Source organism: Euleptes europaea, chromosome 2, assembly GCF_029931775.1.
Source record: "Euleptes europaea isolate rEulEur1 chromosome 2, rEulEur1.hap1, whole genome shotgun sequence".
Classification (NCBI taxonomy): domain Eukaryota; kingdom Metazoa; phylum Chordata; class Lepidosauria; order Squamata; family Sphaerodactylidae; genus Euleptes; species Euleptes europaea.
In genome coordinates, this window is record NC_079313.1 from 61,186,843 (window position 1) to 61,210,729 (window position 23,887).

Genomic DNA, 23,887 nt, shown 5'->3' on the forward strand with positions numbered 1-23,887 from the left:
TTAATAGGAGCCCATTACTGCATGTTGTGATCGTTAGTTTTAGTAAATATGGCAGCATGAGGATGGGAACCGCATTTGGCTTTTGAGAGTGTTGAAAGTGGTTTGAGCCAGCTTTCCCATGGTGTTTGCACATATTCCTTGTTTCTGCGCTAAGAGGCTTTTGAAGCAGTACAAAAAAAGCCTTTTAGGAGAAAAGACCATACAATGAGCGGAGTACGCCAGAAGCAGTTAATCATGCCTTCAGCTATCTAACCTTCCTCCACCAAAAACTCCCTAGCATCTGTATTCCAAAAAGTCTTTTCTAGAGAACTTATGAGATAGAGACGGTCTTGTAAATTAATTTTGCTTAAAAAATGTGAACCACACTGCGCTTTCCCTCTGATCTGGCAGAATCTCAGAGCAAAGAGAAGAAAAGGTTATGCTGTTTCAGGTCTAGCTTGGTTGGCAGAGAGTTGCCGTAGGAAAGCCTTCACAGAGAATAACCAGGGTCAGGGAAACTCTTGCTTTCTGGCTCTGTGAAAGGAGTTTATGAAGCACCGTAATATGGGCTCTAGTGGGCTGATATTATGAGGTTCAGTAACTCTTTGGGCTTGTTTATTAAAAGAACAGGGAGGGGGTACCCCTCTGTTCATAGAAAAACGGCTTCCGTAAGCAGAATGATACATATGAATCAAACTCGGCGTGTCTAGTAGCAACCCAGACCAGGTTGACAGCATCCTCAGGACAAAACTCAGTGTTGGCATGAGCCAAAGTGCAGACCATGCATCAAGTTATTGTGGCATTTTAAACAGCAGCATGAAAGAGCAGAGTATTAACCCTCTTCTGTCTGCATTGCCTGCTCCACCAAATGATACATACTCAGTTTCTCCCCTGGTGCCGCCACCCCCACCCAACAATGGTATCTTCTGATTTCAGAACTCTGGAGAAGATAGACATTATAGGCAGGGAAAGGCTTAAAGACTGTAACTTATCCATGCTGCACAGTAAAAGATCTCACACCTTCTTGTGCTGCTTCAGAGAAAACCAGCGGCAACTCACTTTTGCCAAAGTCATGTCTTGCTTGCATTGTAGTTCTACATTAGTTAAAAATGTCTCCGCATTGACATTTTTATTGGCTGTTTACACTTCTTGGCAATCATCACTGTGTTTACATTTAGTTTCTTCTAGTCCCACTAATTCTGCAGAAAAAGAGAGCTCCAGATTGACCACTCTTGTGATCTCCAAAATAGTTGTTCCCACCAATGGCAGTACCAAAAACGGAGGGGGGGGGGAAATGACATGACTAGGAACAACAAAATGCCACTAGTAATGACCAAAGATAATGATGCGTAAGAACTTTCCAAGAGAATTTGAAAAATCACTAGCTGAGGGCGAAGTTAATCGTCTCCAGTTCTCCAAAACATTGGCCTCAACACTGTTGCCGACTATCTGAAGAGGATATACAGAGGCAGCCCAAGCAACTAAATTGGGATGACACATGCTGCCACATGAAAGTTTGCTTCTGCATGCTTGGCTGCTTCCACATGGAAGGTTTTCCTCTAACTTGTCTCCCAAATGGAAGCATTTATTTGCAGCTTCAACACGAAAAAGTGGAGAACAGATATTTATTAAATTAACAATCCCTACAAATTCTGCATTACCTTAATCAGGGGATCTGTATGATAACATCATTCATAATTTATAGATCTCCTAACAATGCTAATATGAAACGTGTTTGTGTTAAATGCCATCAAGCTGTTTCTGACTTATGGTGACCCTATGCATTAATAACCTCCAAAAGGTCCTATCAACAGTCGTGGCTTCTTTTCCTGCCGTCTTTATCATTTCCTACCATGTAGGGAAACATGTAGGGACTATTAATTTAATAAAATACCTGTTCTTTTTTGTTAGTTTATTATAGTTTATTATTATTACAGTCCTTAGACCAAACATAAAATATTTTCAGTTACATTGCCTTACTCAAACCGGCAGTATAAAACAATACATTTTGGTTGAATACTACACAAAATATTACTCTCTTTAAAACACTTAAAAACTGGTCAACAATGTAAATTTAAACAATCCCCTCTACAACTTTTCATTTCTAGTTACCGTAGATTTCCTATAAGTAAATGTGTGTGTGTATGTGTGTAAAGTGCCGTCAAGTCGCAGCCAACTTATGGCGACCCCTTTTGGGGGTTTTCATGGCAAGAGACTATCAGAGGTGGTTTGCCAGTGCCTTCCTCTTCACAGCAACCCTGGTATTCCTTGATGGTCTCCCATCCAAATACTAACTAGGGCTGACCCTGCTTAGCTTTTGAGATCTGACGAGATCAGGCTACTATTCTATAAAACTTGGCCACTAACTTTGTTACCTGAGAAAATTAATCCTTAAGAAAGATGTTAACTAACAGATTTGCTCTCTTTTATTGCAACATTGGCTTTTTGCCAACCTTTTTCTTGGTTTTTGTTTTGCTGTGGAGCTTCCATTCAACATAGTGTAGTAATTGTCCTGCTCCCTTGGTTGCCCCTGTCCACAAAACACTTTCCAAACCTGCTTGACCCAAACCAATCTTTTTTGGAAAGAATGCCGTCTAAGCTGGTAGGATGGTGCACATTTTATTGCTTTGCAAAGGTCCTGCTCACATTGGTGTCACTTTTCCATGATCAGCCCCACACAGATGCCATTTTCTGAGCATTTTCCCTGCCATGCTTCTGGAGGGCTTTTTGAGGGTTTTTAATGTTAATTGTTACAGTGTTATAACAATCTCTTTCCACTTGTCTATTTCAACTTTTAATATTATAGAATCTTTATAGTACTATAATACATGGATGAAGAAAAAAAGGTGGGGAGTCACCACAGCAACTGTGTTGAGAACACTCCTGAGGGCCAATGCAAAGTTGCAGAGCACAGTGGAAGGGGAAAGTTGGAAAGAAGACAGAGGAATGTGTGCAGTAAACAGAGTGCAGAAGCTCTGTTTCCAGTGCACATGTGTCTGCATTTGCAGTGCTGAGGAATGCAGCCTGCAGAATCATCACCATTGGAAGCAGCCCATATGAGCTCCAGTGGGATTGGGATAATTGGCCTGTACCCTACCACTCCACTCAACAAAGTCTGAAGAATTTCTCCAGCTGAAAAGCCTTCCCCCCTACTTAAGTGCCTTACTTCTGGCTGAAGAACAGGTTAAGTTACAGAGTGGTAGGGTATAGGCCTATGTCTTTGCATTCAGTGTCTCTTATTAGATGGTGGAAAGGGGGAGATGTGGGAGTTGCATCTTCTAAGGAAAATAAGCTCCTCTCCAAAGCCCCAAAAAGAGGTTGGTCTGTGGTTACCTATAGAAATCTGAAACTGGATGGTGGGTGCAACCACAAAATGGCTGCCATAGGAGGCGGAGCCAATCACAACATGTCAGGGAGTAAGGTTATGCACAACTCCTCAACGTTTCAGGCAGAAGCTCTTTTTAACAGGATGCCTTCTTAAGTGAACATATTGTGTTAAAATATTTTTCTTGCATATGTACAGCTTTTTTTCAGTCATACAGTGAATATGCTTGTGGTGTGGTGACAGCAGCTACCAAAACAATTTTTTTCTGTCTGCGCAGCCAATCAGATCTCTGCTGGCTAATCAGAAGCCATGCTGGGCAGAAGCTCCACCTGGCCCTGCCTACTTTCTAAAAACTCTCGGAGGGCACCAGGAAAGTTGTCGACAGGTGCCATGATGCCCACTGGCACCATGTTTGGAACCCCTGTCCTAAGTAATTACTGGTATTGATATTGCTTCCTGATTATGTGTGCTGTTTTACTGTGGCAGAGAAATCCATGGCGTGGTGTGAAACTGATGTGTGGAAACTGAGTAATAAGGAAATAGCAATGATTCCCCACTCCTTTTTTCCTCTATATCATAGGTACTTGGCAGAGAGCTAGCTATCAGCAGTTGGAAAAAATAGCAATTCCAGCTAGAGATGGGTAAATATTCCAAAATATCGCCAAGAGGGCTGTCATCAAATTACTAAAATTGTAGTCAATCGTACAATTTTAGTTAATTGGTGAATCGGTAGCTGAATCTGCAGAGGTATGTTTTCAGGGATCTGTGCACGTAAAGATGCAGATACTATTCAGATGCATTCTCTTGTGTGTGAGAGAAGGTATGATGTTTCTTCTAAAGAGGAGCTTGCCACCCTCATATTTTGTATGTTTTTCCACTTGAAATAATTAAGAATTTGAAAAAAAAATCTGATGGCCTTTCAGAGGAGAGTGACGAGGATGATCAGGGGCCTGGAGACCAAGCCCTATGAGGAAAGGCTGAGAATGTTTGGGAATGTTTAGTCTGGAGAAGAGGAGGTTGAGGGGGGACATGATTGCTCTCTTCAAATATTTGAAGGGCTGTCACTTAGAGGAGGGCAGGGAGCTGTTCCTGTTGGCAGCAGAGGATAGGACTCGCAATAATGGGTTTAAATTGTGGTTGGAAAGGTACCGGCTGGATATTAGGAGAAATTTTTTTTGCAGTAAGAGTTCGACAGTGGAATCAGCTACTTAGGGAGGTGGTGAGCTCCCCATCACTGGCAGTCTTTAAGCAGAGGCTGGACAAGCACTTGTCAGGGATGCGCTAGGCTGATCCTGCATAAAGCAGGGGGTTGTACTAGATGGCCTGTATGGATCCTTCTAATCTGAGGCATTATCTCAATTGCTCAAAAAGTGTTTTATGCAAAAGCATGAATATAATAGATAGATTAAAGTCCAGTAGCACCTTAGACAATAACAAGATTTTGGGGGTACAAGTTTTGAGAGTCAAAGCTCCCTTCGTCTCTTGAGAGCATACACCCCAAAATCTTGTTGGTCTCTAAAGTGCTACTGTACTGGAATCTAGCCATTCTACTACAGACCTGCACGGCTACCTTCTGAAACTCTTCATGAATATAATGTAACTGAGATAATGTGTCAAACTTGAAAGATGGTCTACAGCAGGGGTGTCTAACTCATTTTTTACGATGGCTGGATACGATATAAATGTCACTTGGTTGGGCCAGGCCATGCCTTGTCAGCCCAGATCAGGAGTGGGGGGGGGGGGTTAGCTGCCTCAGCTGGTGAGCCTGGCATGGACTCATGATCCCAGATCAGGACTGGGGGAGGGTTTTTTGGCTGCCTTGGCTGGCTTACGGGCCAGATAAGAGCTCTCAAGGGGCTGGATCCGGCCCATGGGCCATATGTTTGACACCCCTGGTATATGGTTTTCTGTCATAGTTCAAAGACAGCTGCAAATGGTATTTCCTTCCTCCTGCCTGTATGCTCTGGCCAATGAGTGCTAAGACACTGGAATTATATTATATACTTAATTTTTAAAATTAATACCTGTATTCGTTTCTGCATTGATTTCTCACAACAAATTATTTAGTTTCAAGCCTGATCTGCTATTGATATCAATTCATTCAGTTGTCCAAGTATTTGGGGGGGGGGCGGCCACTTTAGATGCTAAAAATGTAATTTATCAAGGAGACAAGTTATGAAAGATGTGTACACTGATGTAAAATACAGGGTTGCTGCCTCCCATAATGTAGAAAGCAGGGTTACCAACCTCAAGTTGGAGCAGGGAATTCTCCCAGCATTACAACTGATCTCCAGGCTGCAAAGATCAGTTCCTCTGGAGGAAATGGCAGCTTTGGAGGGTGGACTCTAAGCCATCACATTCCCACCGAGCTCCCTCTCCAGGCACCTCTCCCAAATCTTCATGAATCTACAAAGCTGGAGTTGGCAGCCTTTTTGTTCTGCTTGCCATCTGCTGCAACGTGTCCCCCTTCTCTATCTTATGTTTGAAATGAGAGGAGAGAAGAAGTGGTTTATTGTCCATGAATATGTGGGGGGGGGGGGAATCAAAATTTGGTAGCAGTTAGTAATGGTTTCAGTACTGCTTGAGGGACATATGGCTTACTTTCTAGAACAGTAAGTTGTTGTAAATACACTATTTAAATGTACTGGTAAAGTAACCCGTGATTCTATGACAGAAGCCGGGAAAGAGCAGCAATGTGGAATCCAAGCTCCATTTTGGTTGCTCAGCTGCTTGAAGCTCATTCTGCTAAGTGGAGCCTGTTGTAAATTGTCTTTTTTAATGGCCCTTACTTTACTGCTTAGCAAAGAGGAGTTCTTCAGCTTTGGCTCTTCATGCCAGCAGAATCTCTTGTGGGGAAAAAACCCTCTGGGGCTTATTAAACACAACCAAAGCTATTCCATCTGATACCAGCTGTCAGTGGCTAACCAGCTCATGTGTAAAATAGACTGCTACTGTCGCTATCTCTGCTCGGAAGTACTCAAGCAATCATTTGGCCAGGGAAATTTTTGGTACCAGGCCAGAACTGGCTCAGATCAGTTTGCCACCTCATGTACCTTCCTTCCATGCCAGCGTGGTGTAATGGTTAAGAGTGGTGGACTCTAATCAGAAGAACCAGGTTTGATTCCTCACTCCTCCACATGAAGCCTGCTGGGTAACCTTGGGCTAGTCACAGTTCTTTCAGAACTCTCTTAGCCTCACCTATCTTACAAGGTGTCTGTTGTGGGGAGGGGAAGGGAAGGCGATTGTAAGCCAGATTGATTCTCCTTAAAAGGTAGAGAAAATTGGCATATAAAAACCAACTCTTCTTCTTCATCATCCTCAAGGCATACAAGGCAAGATCCAAATAGGCAGCACCTCCTGCTCACAGCTGCATGGGTGTGTCTGGAAGCCCTGTTTCTCCTCCCATGCTGCCCCAACCACATCCAAGGGGGATGTGTGAAAGATGTGACCACCTCCTGAGCCTCCCTTGCTGTGTTGCCTCTGCAGCCCACGTTAGACCTGCCAGCAACATGCGGCTGGGAGAAGGCAGCATGTGCAACTCAGTCCAAACCAGAAACGTGCTAGTTGAAGAGATGCTCAAATTAATACCCTATAAAATTCCTTTGTTTATTTTGTTTCTTCTGAAGATGGCCTGTTTGGCATCCAAGTTATCATATAATGGCAAGGAGAAATGGACTGCATACACATTGGTCCCTTTCCACTTGCTTTAAGCAAGTAGGTTTCACTCAATTCCAATCAATGTTCCTCTCGTTAACACCCCCTGCTACCAGTGCTCTACCTTATTATTATTTGGGATGTCTGGTTTATTCGATGTTTTCAGAATGAGACCAGACCAAAAAGGGCTTGTAAGGTATTTAAAATGAGATGGCAAGAAAATAGTTATATCTGGAAGACCTGAAAGTCATCTATCCCTATCCCTCTGAATTGTTCCTATCTTGCAATTGCTACATAACAAAATTAAGGGCACCAAGCGTGTATAAGGGCTGTTACTTCCCTTCTTTCAATTGCGTGTTAACCTTTAAGTAGACCGACTCATGCCCATAGTCTTCTCATACTATCTGCACTATGACTGTCTCATCAATTCTTTTTTCTCACTATTATAATTTGTAGTTGGGAGGTCACAAAGAAATATGCTACAAATGGTAGTATTGGGCAGACATTGGTGGGGGAGATTTTTAATTTTTCTAAGAAAATATCGGTTCTAATGTAATTGACACACATTTTAAAGCACACTATGAATGCTTTAACAAATGAGTATTAGTAAATCTCAGTGGATGAACTTGTTTTATTAGGGATCATGGTCTGCCTCATGAATAATGATTAATCAAAATGTCATCTTACTAATTAGTGTTTTCAGAATATATGTTCATGTATCTACGTGCTTACTTTCTTGCTGACAAACTTCCAAAGGTAGTGTCCTTGGGGAGGACAAACAAAACCTGTAAATCTTTATGCAAGACCTGGAACTTGCCAGAACTTTCTACAAACACCTAATTATTTTGTTCCTATGTGTTGTCCATGGATATAATGTTTACATATTTCCTAGAAAAGGAAACTGAGATTGAGATTCTCAGACAGAGGCGGATCTACTGTGAAACTAATGAAGCTTAAGCTTCAGGGCCCCTAATCCCGGAGGGGCCCCCTGAAGCAACTTTTTTTAATGAGTGAATTTCTCAACAAAATCGATGGAGTTTTTAAAGTGATAGAATCATAAACCAATGGGTTGAAGTACTTAATACTGACTTTAGAATATGCTCTAATACCCATTTCATATGGCCTCAAAGTGTCCCTGTAATTGGTTAAATTTCAAAATTTTCTCGTGGACTTGCAGGGCCCGAACCCCCATCTGTATGGGCTCACTGAGCTCGCCAGAATCCATTCACAGCCTACATTTGGCAGCTGGATTGTCAGATCCTTTGTTGGTACATGGCTTAATAGTTATGTAGTTTTATTTCATCACTGTATGGCCCATTTTCAAGAACTCCATCCCACCACCCTGTTCTCCACCATTTGAGCCTCGAGGTCCTTGCAAGGGCAGCAAGGCCCTTTGGACCTTGTTGGATGTTGCCCTATTGTTGCTGGTTGCGAAGGGCCCCCCATAACAGTTCAAGCTGCAGGGCCCCAAAAATGTAGGTCCCCCAGTGTTCTCAGATCATCTTATAGCAGCTGCAAAAAGTGCATACAATGATTCCCATCCAAGCTTGTAGCTACTGGGTGCATATGGGAGCTATGCCCCCTTACAAATAGCTCATGCTGCTTTTCTATATTTCCAACTTTAAAGTGATACAAGGGGAAATGTCCAAGCAGTTTTCCAGTGGATTGCCTGAGAAGGTATGAAAAAGGAGAAGCTGCATAGTGGCTCCAGAGTTGAAGGAGTCGCAGTGCAATCCTAGGGACACTTTCCTAAGAGTAAGACCCATTGAGTTAAATGGGACGTACAAGTACACTCACTTAGAATTTCTCCCTTAATCTCTTATTGGCCGATTCCACATGGAGGTTTTTCTCAGTTTCAGCAATTCTAGTTGTACATCCTCCATTCCCACACAAATTGTGAACAGCCTCTGTTTAAAAAAGCAACTGGGAAAAACACTCCCTGTCTTTTCTGGCATGGTGTGGTTGGGATGATCTTGTTCATGAGTCCAGAAGGGAAGGTGTGCCTTGTGTTTGAATGAAAGGAAATACCCCCCTCCCTCTGCATTTTCTCAGTGATTTGGCTTGCTGATACCAAGAAAACTTGAGATTTTCTTTTAATTTGGGAGAAGGATCAGTGCAACTTTGTAGCACTGTTACTACATTATGACAATATAAGTGGCCAAAGTTTTTCTCCTCTGTCTCAGCATTTGAAAAGTTCTTAAAATTCTCTTCTTCCCCTGAGTAGCAGGAAGCCAATTCCCCAGGGGGAAATTGTAGTGTTCGGGGGGGGGGGGAATTGGGACCACTATTCAGCAAAGTGTGATGTCCTGTAGATTATGTACAATCTGTAAAATTGTAGTTTGTTTTTTGGAGTTAGACTATTTTGGGAAGGGGGGAATTATATTCTAAACAGTGGTGAAAGGGATGGAGCAAAAAAGGCTGAGAACCACTGCAAGGATTTGATTATTCTGCTATTCTGGAGCAATACTGCGCATGCACAATTAAAAAAAATAAATAAAGGTGCATGGAGAATTCTGACGGTGGTTTGACAATATCTGGGGTGGTTAGGTATGTAATCTGCATCTGGTATGAAGTGAAGAAACCAGATTACTCTCATGTGGAATCTCTGTTGCAAGTGCAAATTGAGCAATAATTGAAAACAATGGGGGATCCTTTATGTCAAATCCACTATTAAAAAAATGGGGGGGGGGGGACCATTTATGTCAAATCCGCTGTTAAAATTCACTCTCATCTGCTTTGTTCCATAACCCTTTTCCAAAGGACCTTTGCTTTCTTCTAGTTGAAAAATTAGGGAATCATTAGCAATACATGAAAGTCACCCCCCAGTATACAGTATGTTATAGACTGAATAAGGTATCATTGGACAATATTAATTAGTGCCATTCTGATCTGTGAGCCTGCTATTTTACTTCCCCAACTAAAAGAACCTGAGTGCTTTTCAAATGGCTACATTTGGTGCTCCTGTCACAGCCCTGGTTGATCTATGGAATATGGAGATGACCAGAGCTGTGGACATGATTGAGCTAGAGTGCCTTATACCCTCCTGCAGTGCTGGGAACGCACCTTGGTTCATTGAGGAGCTTGGAGCAATTAAGCATTTGGGTAGGTGGTTGAAGTTCAAGTGGAGGAAAACTTAAAGTGAAGATGACCAAGCACAGTTGAGAACACATTATCATGCCTGCGCTGCGGCGGTGATGGTGGCAAAGTGAGCTCACTCATCTGCTCACGCAATGCCATCTAGCAAAACGTTTCCAAATTGTGAAGGGGTTCTTATTGTGAAGGGGCTCTTATCCCAGGTTCCTGAACATGTAGACCCAGAAAATATACAGGCCCACTGTAATGCATTTTGCATGACTTAGATTCTACATTTGGTCAGTTCAATCTTGGTATGCTATTGGAGTGCAGTCAGGTCATAGTTGTATGGATAATATTCAGTGGATGAGGCCTGATGAAGTGGACAGGCTGCTCAAGTGTGTGGCCCACCATGTCTCGACTCAACCGTTGCCCTCTGTAACTGTTGGTATTGAGCTGGGCTGGGTTGGTTGAATGCCTCTCTGTGGGAGGGTGTAGTTCTGACCACCTTCAGAGAGGCAGTCATGCAATCCCCTCCCGACGAAGGCATCAGTGGACCCCACTGACCTGAAAAACAACCAGCTGGTGGCCAATATTCCATTTTGGGCAAGGTGCTTGAGCAGGTGGTGGTCTGCAGCTTCAAATGGTCTTGGAAGATATGGGTTATCTAGACCCATTCAAACTGGATTCAGGCCTGGGTTTAGGATGGAAACGACCTTGGTCACCCTGACAGTTGATCTTCACTAGGAGAATGCTGGGGGAGTGTGTCCCTTTTGATTCTCCTGGACATGTCTGCAGCGTTCGATATTATTGACTGTGTACTGACAGAACCAAGTCTGGAATCTGTGGTTGCCTAGCAATGGCCTCTGGGGGACATGGTTGCTTAATGCTAGAGGCACTTATTTTACCATTTTCAGATTTTTTTTAAAAAAACACACCCCAATCTATTTTATTTTTAATTTCACGTTTTCCTGCAAACCTGGAGCCTTTTTCAGGTTAGTAGAAAAGTCTGTCTTGCCTGTTCACAGCTCCAGTCATCGGATTTAAGTATCCAAAGATTTGACTGACTTGCTATTAGAATACAAGATCATGATGATGATGATGATGATGCAATATTTTACATTTATCTTTCTTTTATTTTGATTCCTCCAAATTTGGTGCTTGAGCACCTAGGACTTAAAATTCATTCAATTTAAAGTAGTAAATTAACTTTTCAGCATATCAAAATTACTTAAGCTTTTGCCTTTTCAAATTTTGTGGTAGCCCCCACCTTTGAGGTCTCAGGTCTAACACGGAGATTTAGGTTTGGGGGCTCATTTCTCAGTGTCTCATGAAAGCAGGTTAAAATCTCAGCCCTTGGCCCTCACTCCCAGGGCAATAGGTTGAAATCTCACTGTCATCAGCTGGCAGATTTGAGGGCCTCTTCTAATTCTTCTATGCGCACCTTCCTGTGGTAACTATTGCACATATAAATTGGTGATGAGATCTGGTACTTACAACTCAACTAAATGTTATAGTTATCACATTGTTAATTCCTGTTTTTTTAAAAAAAGTATTTGCTAGTGTGGTGATAAATAGCTCATCTCTTCAAAGCCACGTAATTGTCACTACACACACAGCTGCCACATGGTACAAGACATAGTGGTGCCATTATTCACTATGGCATCATAAGGCCCCAACACTTTCACAGGGATGGAATACTAGGGACCTGGCAATCTAATCTCCTTTCCTCAGTATACTCTTATACTCCCTCACCCTAAAATGTCTGTCTGTGGGCCCATCCTTGCCTCAGAGCAAGAAAAAAAAAGTTTTCCCAATTAGGTCAACAGCACTAGTATCTGACATAGAACAGACAGTTGGCATGGAACAAGCAACACTTACTCAGATCCTCTTGTGTTCCACACACAGCAAGTATGAGTCTCAATTTCTGTTTTGTTATGTATAGCACGTTTCATCATTGAGTGTTTGTTTTCCTTATTGCCACAGCACCTCTCCTTCCTGCATTATTAACAACAATTGACATTACAGTGAAACTGTAGGACCAGGCTCCTAGCACTGAGAAGCACTAACTATACATACAGGTCCATGCCAGGCTATAAGGCAGGCTCCTTGAGCACCTTGGAGTATGCATTTTGTTTCACCATTTTATATCCTTAACTTCATAGCAAGCCTGGCCAGAATATAAGGATGACTACCTGTCCAAACATTAGATACACCCCGGGAGCGGGAGGGGAGAATAGAAAATCTGTTTCAGGAGATAGCAGCACCGCAATTTTTCTCCTGAAGAAAAAGTATAAGAAATGTTTTTAAAAACAATTGTTCATATAGAAGAATATAATTTGATAATATTATGTATTTGCAAATGAAGAGAAAAATATGACCAAAGTGAAATCCTCTGTCTGTGTGTAAAGGGCCATCAGATTGCAGCCGACTTATGGTGGCCCCATACGGTTTTCAAGAGAAGAGACTTTCAGAGGTGGTTTTTCATTGCCTTCCTCTGGCTAGCAACCCTGGAATTCCTTGGTGGGCTCTCATCCAGATACTATGAGCAGGCTTTAAATGTGGCTGGATTGTGCCCAAAACATGCAATGCCATGGGACCTGCCCATGTGTAAAAAGTAAAGAAATTCATCAAATGATGCGAATGGAAGTTTTTGCTATTTTATGTTGTTTGGTATGTTTATAGCACTTGCGGGGGCGGGGGTTCTATTTTGCTTCCAGTCTCTTGCACATCATTTAGATATCTTCAGCCGATGCTTGTTGGTATGCAAAAGTAGCTGTGAGAAATTTACACTATTTCTCCAAGCCATAAAGCACAGAGGAAGAAATCGCTTCTGGCCATATTAAAGAAGGGGGCGGGGGGAAGCCTATTCACCCAGTTGATTTATTTTGTTACGTCTATACAGATTGAAAATGGAATGGGGAAATGATATGACTTAGTAGATGTGCAACTCCACTTAATGTGCCAGCACAAAGACAAAAAAACAACAACTAAAAAACAAGATTGCTATCTAAACTGGCCAGGGTGGAGCATGATCTTTGCTGTTCCCTCTCCCATGTTTTTTCTCCCTTCCACAAAATTAAAATTGTTTTTCTCTTCTCTTAAAATAGAATGTTCCTTTCCCTAAAACAATTTAAGTGAGGAATTTCTCCCAAACATTCCATCTGTCTGTACTTCTGTTGACTAGTAGAGGGTGCCTTGACTAACTTTATCTCATTTATATGTGGGTTATGTGGTTGTTGACACATTTTTAGGCTGGGTTGTATTCTTATCTGTGGCATCTATCATAGCTTGAAAAGGTACAGAAAAGAGCAACAAAAATGATCAAGGCTCTAGAGCAGCTGTCCTATGAGGATTGGTTAAAACACTTAGGGCTGCTTAGCGTACAAAAAAGGTGAGCGAGACATGATAGAGGCTTTTTAAAATTATGCATGGCATGGAGAGAGTGGACAGCGAGAAACTTTTCACCCTCTCCCATAATACTAGAACCTCAGATCATCTGCTGAAGCGGAAGCATGGGAGATTCAGGACAGACAAAAGGAAGTATTGGTTCTTGTAGGTTATCCGGGCTGTGTGACCGTGGTCTTGGTATTTTCTTTCCTGACGTTTCGCCAGCAGCTGTGGCAGGCATCTTCAGAGGAGTAACACTGAGGAGTTACTCCTCTGAAGATGCCTGCCACAGCTGCTGGCGAAACGTCAGGAAAGAAAATACCAAGACCACGGTCACACAGCCCGGATAACCTACAAGAACCAATGAACTCTGACAATAAAAGGAAGTATTTCTTCACACGGAGTATAATTAATTTGTTCAGTTCATTGCCACAGGATGTGGTCATGGCTGCCAACCTGGAAGACTTTAAAAGGGGAGTGGACAAATTAATGTATGACGAGGCTATCAATGGTTACTAATCATCATGTATGTCTACTCCCTCCAGTACCAGAGGTATTATGCCTCTTTAAATGAGTTGCTGGGGAGCACAGGTAGGATAACGCTTTTGCAGTCTTCCTGTTTGTGGACTTACTAGAGGTAGCTGATTGGCCACAGTGTGAACAGAATGCTGCACTCGATGGGCCTTTAGTCTGATCCATCATGGCTGTTCTTACGTTCTTATTTAAACTGTAATTGGTGGAGAGTGTAGTAGCTAGACTCCTGGCAAGACTAGTTGATCTGAACACATAACACCTAACTTAGAATGTCTTAATTGGCTCCCTATTTGTTTCTGAATTCAATTAAAGATTCTGGTTCTGATCTTGAAGCCCTTTATGGCCTTGGAAGGATCATCTTTTCCTATATCAACTAGTATGACACTTTTGTTTCTGCTCAAAATTCTATTGTGCAGACTAGTAAGATACGTTTTGGCCTGGTCACAAGCTTTTCCCATTGTTGCTCACACTCTGTAAAATGGCCTCCCAGAGGAGGTCAAAATGTCATATTTGTTGCTGATTTTTAGGAGGGCATGCAATAGGGTTGCCAGGTCCCTCTTGGCAACCAGCAGGGGGCAGGCAGGACTCACCAGGAGTGGTAGGGAGGCCTAGGCCTCGTCACCGGTGACTTGGTGATGTCACTTTCAGCTTGCACTAGAAGTGACATCATCACGTCGCTGGCATCGCAGCAATGCTCTGCTATTTGTGCAAAATCTCTGTTAAAAATGGTTTCTACCATAGAGTTCTGCCCAAATTTCAGAGCATCACCATGACGCTGGCAATGCGAAGTGACATCACTACATCATGAGTGACAGTGGCCTAGGCCTGCCTCCTGCTCCTGGTGAGTCCCACCACTGGCCAGCTGATCGGTGTCAGTGGGCTGGCAACCCTAGCATGCAATCTGGAGCTCATTCAGGGGGCATATAAAGTATGCAACAGTTAATTGATTGGGCTTTTATGGTGTGTATATTTTTTTTCACTGTAGATTATTATTTGACATGTTGTTTTTATTGTTTATATCTTAGATTTTTTGTGAGCCACTTTGGGAAGAAATTGTGCAGTATAATTTTTTGGGAGAAAATAACTAAAGAGGGAATCATGCATCTGTTTGTTCCCTGCCTATCTCAATGCAACTTCATGGAGAACTCAGTGGCAGTTAGGCTTACAGACATGGTAATTATCCAAATGGAAAAAGCATCAATTTAGCCTCCTAAATAAAATGTTATTTATTTAATATGATTGCTGTTCCCTATATTTGCTGATAATAATTTGTGCTAGTCACAACCTTACTAAATCAACAGCAGGAAGAAATCTGTTTGAGGCAAATAGCAACAAGAAACAAAAGAAGAGAAGCAGATATATTCCAAGGATGGAAACCCAGGTGTCTTATGAGCCAAAATTCCCATAACTTGAATACATCATAGTAACACATGATATGCTGAAGTCTGTGTCTTTTTACTGCCTTCAGACTTGGAATTAGAAGTGGACACAAATATGTGTGTGTTATATTATCTTTTCCATAACTACAATTTTTGTTTTTCCAGTTCAGTACTTTGACATGTTGAAAATAATGATGCTGAGAGCCAGGGTGATGTAGTGTTTAAGAGAGGAGGACTCTAATCTATAGAACTGGGTTTGATTCCCCACTTCTCCACATGAGCAGCAGTTTCTAATCTGGTGAACTGGATTGTTTTCCCCACTCCTACATGTGAAGCCAACTGGATGACCTTGGGCTAGTCACAGTTCTCTCTCTCAGCCCCACCTATCTTACAAGGTGTCTGTTGTGGGGAGAGGAAGGGAAGGTGATTGTAAGCTGGTTTGAGACTCCTTACAGGTAGAGAAAATTGGCATATAAAAACCAACTCTTCTTCTTCTACATTATACAAAGAATACTCCAAGAAAATAACTGGAAATTACTTCTGAATTATGCATTCTGTAGTTAGGTGTGATGAAATCAATGAAAATGTTATTCAAATCCCATTTGTTTCAATTGGGTTTAAATCCTCTGGAATTCACAGCCCTTAACTAGAATGAGAGACAAGTTGGGCTGGTTCAGACAATATGCTGTTGTTCCCATGTGTTATGAGGAATGGGGTGGAGATGCTTCTTACATCTCTGCTCACCTGCTCACTGGCCATGCCTCCAACACCAGGGAGGTATCCATGTGGTGCTATCACCCAAACATGTCTTTTGTTTGCTTATAGCTGTAGTAGCCCTTGTTTTATCATTGCCCTTTTTATCATTGTTTTCTGGTGTCATTGCTTCATAATTTATATTATTAGTTGGAGAATTGTGGAAAACATACAAAATGGGAGTGGATTAAAAATTACAGATTAACAATCAGTAATTGTATGTTTAAAAGTTAAGAAGACCACTTTCATTTGAAAAGGTTCTTGAACAGAGTATATAATAAAAAAATTAGGATTATAAACAGTCTCCTGCAAATGTGGGATGGCTATAAGAAAAAACAATCACCTGATATTTCACCTTTGGCATTAGTAGTAAGAGTCCTAGATTGTTTGCAAAAAAATTGATTTTAATTCCTTGGCTAAATGGGAGTTATACACTTTAGATACATATAATTGATTGATGGTAGGTAATACTACTGTTGATTTCCAAGAAGTTAATTGAGCAAGCTATGGTAACATTAATTGGTTTTGAGTATTTGCAGATCAGGAGCTTTTTGATTAAGTATTTGCATAGAGGTTTAGGAATCAGATGCCTGACAAGATTTGAAGAAACCATATGCATGAATCAGGAGAAGTTACTTTCAGAAATGCATGCAGTTTTATGTTCAATGTGTCTAAACATCCATTTCAATCCAAATGGGGGAAAGATCTGGGTTATGACGTTTCTGAAGGAAAGTGGAGTTATATGTTTATGCATGGTTTAACTTTTTCAATTCCCCTTGGATTTAGAGAAAATTTGATAAAAATGTTACATCAATGGCACTTGTATAACCACATAAATTATCTAACTCTACAGAGATTCATGTGATATATGTTGGTCCTGTAGATCATCTGATGCAGATTACTTACACATGTGGTAGGCATGTGATAGAGCAAAAAAAAAAAATTGGTTCTCTTGTAGATTATTTGAAAAAAGGTTTTGGTATACGGTAGATTTCCCTTTTTCAGCTGAAGTTATATTGTTAAGCTACACAGCTATGATTCCAAAAGATAAGCGCAATCTAATTTCCCATATATTAACAGCTGCTAAACTGCTTATTTGCACATTACTGGAAATCTGATTTAAGCCCCACAGCCAATGAGTGGATCTTGAAATGCAAAGAAACTTTTCTTATCATTCTGACTAATTTAAAAAGAGGATATGACGTGTCGTAGCAACAGAAAATTTGACAAACGTTTCTTGAGAAAACATTATAATGTATAACTTTATAATGTTAACTGTGATGGATTATTTAAGATATAATAAATTGTATTGTTTTGCAAAAACAGAGAGAGAGAAAGAAAAAGTTCTTGAGCTTTTAGTCACAATACTGTTACCATATTTTCAAAATGTCATGTTCATGACTGCAGTGCCAGCCTAAGGTTTTTGGGCACTCTAGGGTGAACTATGACTTTTCCCTTTATTTCTGCTCTTTATGCTCGTGGACCAACAGGTCATGAGCAAAACAAATTCAAGGGAAGTATGACTTTGGTACACACCCGCACACACACCCCATAGAGATAAAACTAAGAAGTCTAAAATGAATGTTTTATGTATTATTCATTCAGAATGAACAATGTAAAATAGATAAGCTCTTCGAAAGCACTCCATGTCTATCATGATATCTACAGAAGACCAGAGTCAACACAGATGGAGGATTTAGAAGCCAGTTAATGCCCAGCTTCTCTTCAAGCTATCACTGCAGTATGGCTGTCTGGAATCAGGAGGGCTAACCTGTCTACAGGAGCAATGGTACTTGTCCTCCCAGCCCAGCAGTACTAGTGATAGTGAAAAAACATAGTGATACAGGGCACCTCTAGGAATCACCAGACTCTATGGTAAAACCATAGATTTTTCAGTGATTCTAGATCTACTTCTACATGACTTCCGAGTTTCCAGTGATTCTAGATCTACCTCTACATGACTTCTGAGTTTTACTCAGAAGTTACATAGGAATGCAGCCAACATGGCCTTTTAATTTTTTTTTCTCCCACCATTACTCAGAGTACAGTGGGCAGCCAAAGCCTCCTGCTATAGCAGATCTGGAGCACCTTAGGGGTGGGGGTGGGATGCATGAATGCTAGATCACTGAACTTATTTACTATTTATGTTCCTATACCTGCTTCTTCCACAGTATTCCAGTCATCTTGCAGGGTTTCCTGTAGGACCGTAGCTTCTCCTTGACTCCACTCTGCACTCCCAGAGGAGATAGTGGGAAGTGCAAGGACCCAAGCTACACTACCTTTCTCTGTTGCCACAGACAGGCATGCCACCATAGAGGGTGGCTGAGGCTGAGCCAAGCCCAGCCTGCGGCAGGAGCAGAAGAGACATGCTGCTGCTGTTTCTCTTCCTCCTCCTCCTCTTGCGGGGCCTTGGGTGAGGCAGGAGCAGACTGAGTGCTGCTGTTGCTGGCACAACCTCCACTCTCTTCAGTTCTTTTCTTCCATAGATATTCCTCCCCCCCCCCACACCCCGCTGGCTCCAGCAGCAGAAGCCCAGGAAGCTCCGACACTGTCCCATGCCTGGGCTAGTAGGTGATGGTTGTAGAGCAGCAGCGGAGAATGAGACAGCTAGGAGGAAGGGAAAGAAGGGTGGTGAGTGGTGGCAGCTTCCTTCAGCCTCCAGGAAAAAGGAGGCCCCTTTTGCTTATTTGGTACCCCTCAAATGTGGTGTCCTAAGTAGTTGCCTTAGGGTTGCCACTTCTGGGTTGGGAAGTTCCTGGAGATTTGGGGTACAGCCTGGGGAGGGACCACAGCAGGGTATAATGCCATAGAGGCTGCCATCCAAAGCAACTATTTTCACCAGTGGAACTGTTCTCTGTTGTCTGGAGATCAGTTGTAATTCTGGGAGTTCTCCAGGCACCACATGGAGGTTGGCAGCCCCATGTTGCCTACATTTGCCTTGTGGTTGGGCCAGCACTGAATGAGACCTAGAAAGCTATTTGTGTTTAAAATGGGTAACAGAAACTTATTTGATCAATAATATAACTTCTGCACCAATTCTAGCAGAAGAATTTTTATTTTTAGCATCCCCTCACTAACTCTTACTAGCTCTCATCCCTGTTTATATGTGATTATATGTTTTATTTAATTATTTTAAATATTTTACATACATTTGTAGTTTCAACACTGTTTTAATGTTTAAAATGTTTTAATGTTCACCTCCTACGGGACCCTGACTTGGAAGGAAAGGCGGCATCGAAATGTTTTAAAGAAATACAATAAAAACGTGTTTCCAGAAAGAGTGCATGGGTGTTTCAAAAGTTAACTATCTTTCTGATGCATGATTCAGATCTAAGCATTTTACCACTGTATAAGAGAGAGATTGAACAGACTGAAGCAACAGTTACAATAGACAACGAGCTACCATTTCAAGTGAGGGCACTGTAAAATATACATAGGTGTGCATACTAAAGAGTCTCAATGTACTGACATTTCATGAACAGGTTCATTTTGGTTCAGATACTCACAGGTTATCGCAAAGGTTGGTTTCATTGATTAGGAATGCTACAATCCAATGTATACTTTCTTGGAGTAAGCACCATTCATCGCAGTGGCACTTACCTATAAGTAAAAATGGCTAGGACTGAGCAGCTAATTCCATCCAAGATCTAACCATGTTTTAGTGTTCAGAAGGTCTGCTGAGGTCTCCAAATATTACAAGAACACTTAGCATTTGTTGAACAAAAGAATGATTTCCACTATCTCCTTGTGATTTCCACTATCTTCATCTAGGCTACTATATGCTTATATGGCATTACATTTAAAAATGTGAGAGAGCCAAAGTACTGCCATTTCTGTTCTGTTCCAGAGTTTTAAAACAAACCTGGTGTTGGCCTCTGAAACACACTGAATACAGAACACTAAATATTCTTTGAGTCCCTTTAGATAAACACAGGCAGGGACATAGACATGGTTATAATAATAATTTTTATGTTGTACTAATGGTTTGGAATATTACAATTAGGTTGTGATGAAGTGCAACCTGAAAGCAAGGAAAGCAAGGTCCTTTTCCTGGTTCTTATGAACACCCACTAGCTTTTCTCCTCTTTTCTGATTGCTTTGAGTCTTTCAAGAAAAGGTTTACCACAACAGACTTTCAGATCTTTATATTTCTTTAGCAATGTGGAAGCCACGAGGCCACAAAGATAAAATTAAAAACACCAGACCTTGTGGGAAAAGCTCACACTTTGGCTTCTCCCTCAAGCCATCATTTCCAAGTTTCCAGAGGACTCATGCTGGGTGGTAGAAGAAACTGCATCACAGACTCTTCCCAGGTTACCTAGAGTGTCTGGTATTATCCCAGTGGTGCCTAAAGCAGTGGCACTGCAGCAGCTCCCAAACCACTGAAATAATCCACTCTCAGATAGGAAGCCAGGGTCATCGAAAGGTTTTATAAGGAAAGCATGCAAATATCAGTCACATAACTCTGTGAAAGATTAGTCATTGGGTACATGGTGAAAATTCATGGTGCAGAGTGGTAAGCTGCAGTACTGTAGTCCAAGCTCTGCTCACAACCTGAGTTCGATCCCGACAGAAGTTGGTTTCAGGTAGCCGGCTCAAGGTTGACTCAGCCTTCCATCCTTCTGAGGTCAGTAAAATGAGTACCCAGCTTGCTGGGGGTAAAAGGAAGATTACTGGGGGAGGCACTGGCAAACCACCCCGTAAACAAAGTTTGCCTAGGAAACGTCGGGATGTGGTGTCACCTCATGGGTCAGGAATGACCCGGTGCTTGCCCAGGGGACCTTTACCTTTATCTACAGAGATCATCTTACCACTTTACTACAAGGCCACTATCTTATTCAATCCAATTCCAGAGAATTGTGCAGCTGTGGAGAATACATTGTTCTTTAGCAGCTCTCCGAATATCAAGGTAACATGTTTAAAAAGCTGCAGACAATGCACATTCTAATGCTGCTTTGTACCTGTGAGGTTATACACTTATGGTCTTTCTCAGCACAGGTTAGCTATAATACTTGTCTTCTATAACAACCTTATATAGTCCCATCTTGGCTAAGTAAAGACCATATGAAATGGTCCCCAAGACTGGAATACCTACAGGGTTGCCAGGACTTTCCTGGCAACCAGCAGGAGCTTTAAGGAGGCGGGTTCGGGGGGCGATGTTCAGCATCCCCTGCTCGATGACATCACTTCTGGTTTGACACAGAAGAGCCGGCATCAAGCTGGGGGAATGCTCTAGCACTCTCCCCAAAAACTCTATGGTTTCCATAGAGTTTATGGGGAAGAGTGCTAGATCACCCCATCAGTGCAATGCCGGCACTTTTGCGTCAGACTGGAAATGACATCATCATGTAAGGGGTGCTGGTCACTGCCCCCCCTTTCGCCACCCGCTTCCGCCTTCCGACCAGCTGAGTGTTGGAAGGCAGCAGCGCAGGCAGCAGGCAATTGCCCACCATTAGCAGGCAGTTGGGAACCCTAAACACCTAGCATAATGGCTTTCAACACCAGAAGAGTCTTTTAACTGGCTCTCTGTATTTTCAGCAGAACTCAGCGATCCCTGCACAGCAAGCTAACTGAATGGCTGAATTGTGCCTTGGTTTGTTTCTTTATCATAATTAAAATGCTAATTCACAGCTCATTGTTATCATTCCAAACACATACACATTTTACACATAACCAGACCTGGGCATAGTAATTGTCATACCAACATAGTATCAGAATATTCTGTGCCAAATCTAATTAGTTTTTCCCATTTAATTATGGTTACTAGAAAATATTTTCACCACAGTAGAACCTGATGAACCTTAATGATGGTGAAGGCAAAGCTTATTGCACACCTTTAAGCGGCACCAAATTTTAGGAGAGTGGTGTTTTTATAGAGATCTTAGGTAATGAAAAACGAACCCCAGCTAATCCATGGGAAAATAAATACTCTGTGGTTCTCTGTCCTTTTCAGAAACTTATGTCCCATGGTTGTCAGAGATGTATAAAATAGAGATGAATTGCAGAGTTGCTTTGCTTTACAGATTAGTAGCTTTTTAAGAGATGGAGTAAACTGGACTTGAAAAAAGGAAATAAGTGTTCTTCTGTCTTTTCTAACAGCCCTGATGAATTTCCCAAGCCTGCATTGGCAACTCTAACATAACGCAAACTTCAAAGCACACCATTATAATTTGGTTCCTGCCTGTGTGGATCCAACCAATGAGTTTTGATACCATTTTTTGTTTATTCACATTGAATTTTCTCATTAAAATAACCACAGTTATTTTTATATTGTTATAATATTTTAATGTAGAAATCATATACGACATATACTTGGTAGTAAAAATGCTGTTGAAATAATGCAAAAGAAAGAAATGACCGAGGAATAAGTATGTGCAACAGGAAAAGGCTCGCAACAACCACCTCTGAAAGCAAATAGGGACTGAACAAAGGGACTGCACTTTTCTAGTAGTGATTTAGTGTTGTTTTTTTCAAATAACCATAGAATCATAGAGTTGGAAGGGACTACCAGGGTCATCTAGTCCAACCCCCTGCACAATGCAGGAAATTCCAAACTACCTCTTCCATTCCCATTCCCTTAATGCAGGTGCCTAGTGTCCCTTGTAAAGCAACATCGCAAAATTAGGAATTCTGTGTCTACATCAAACACATTTTCTCTTGTTTTCACAGATTATCATGTTGCAAGTGACCTTCAGCCCCGTCTCTATGAAGCAATGCGAAATGGCCTGCAACCAAACTCAAAGCACGGAACTTGACAAAGAGTGCAATTTCTTCTTGACTGCAATCCGCTTGGCCTCCCTCAATCAGATCTTAGACCCCTGGGTTTACCTGCTGTTTAGGAAGATTCTCCTGCAAAAGGTTTGCCAGGTAGCAAATGCCATCTCTTGCCACTCTAAAGACAGATGGAAAGGGCGGCACATCATATTGTCAGACAAAATCAGACACACAACAGTCGCTTGAAGCAACTTGCATGTAAACAACTTTCCACGCATTGTCATATTTTACTGTGAATCGGGGCATCAGAGAGATATGCCTTCTCTATGTACGTTACAGGGAAGTGTTATATTCAGTGATCTTTTAAATGCATATGATATTTTTCCTTGTCGGAAGGAAATAGTTAAATTATTAAGAAATGAAATTGCTAGAACTAACAATGTACAAGTCATGTTGCTTTTGTAATTCATAGCCCAGGTTGCCACTTTTTTTGTGCATGTACCAAAGACATCCTTTGGATTTCCCTGCAACATGGGATAAGAACCTATAATGTTTAAAATTGAACTTTGAATGTAGATTCAATGGCAAATAAGTTATTGAAAAGACTGGTTTTAAAATGGCCAGATGTTTTCTTCTATTTCCAGCCTTCTTTTTTACATTGAAAGAGAAGGAAGAACTGTTTCATGTCGATTCAGGGAGTGGGGGAAGAAGATGAAGAACTGAAAATGTTGTTGTACATATTATTGGCTTAGCTGTTTTTGTAGCAAGCGACCAATGAAATGCATGGAGTTGCCACACTAATTATTCATCATCAATAAACACTTCAAGGGTATTTTCAAATGATAGCTCGTGGTATTAACTTACTTGTTGTACAAGTGAAAGGTTATTATTATTATTATTATTACTGTGAATTATTATTGAGTCTTCTCTCAATAAATTGGTTGTTTTGCAGATTTATTGCATTATCCCAGGACAGTATTTTACATTATCTCAAATACAGTATTTTGCCACTAAAATATTCTTCCCCAGACAGTGCATTAATTGGTGCTGTGAATATTTAGGGCAACATCATGAATGCTTTTTGCAC

The 23,887-nt window shown here is 41.5% G+C and overlaps 1 protein-coding gene across 1 annotated transcript in view; it reads left to right on the forward strand.

The window, feature by feature from the left end:
* Nucleotides 1-23,234, forward strand: part of PTGER3 (prostaglandin E receptor 3) — a 33,495-nt gene extending 10,261 nt beyond the window's left edge. Inside the window, exon 3 of the mRNA XM_056844758.1 lies at nucleotides 22,756-23,234. Coding sequence (XP_056700736.1) covers nucleotides 22,756-23,046 — 291 coding nt within the window. The 3' untranslated portion in view covers nucleotides 23,047-23,234. The remainder of the gene's footprint in view (nucleotides 1-22,755) is intronic.
* Nucleotides 23,235-23,887: the final 653 nt, after the last annotated feature.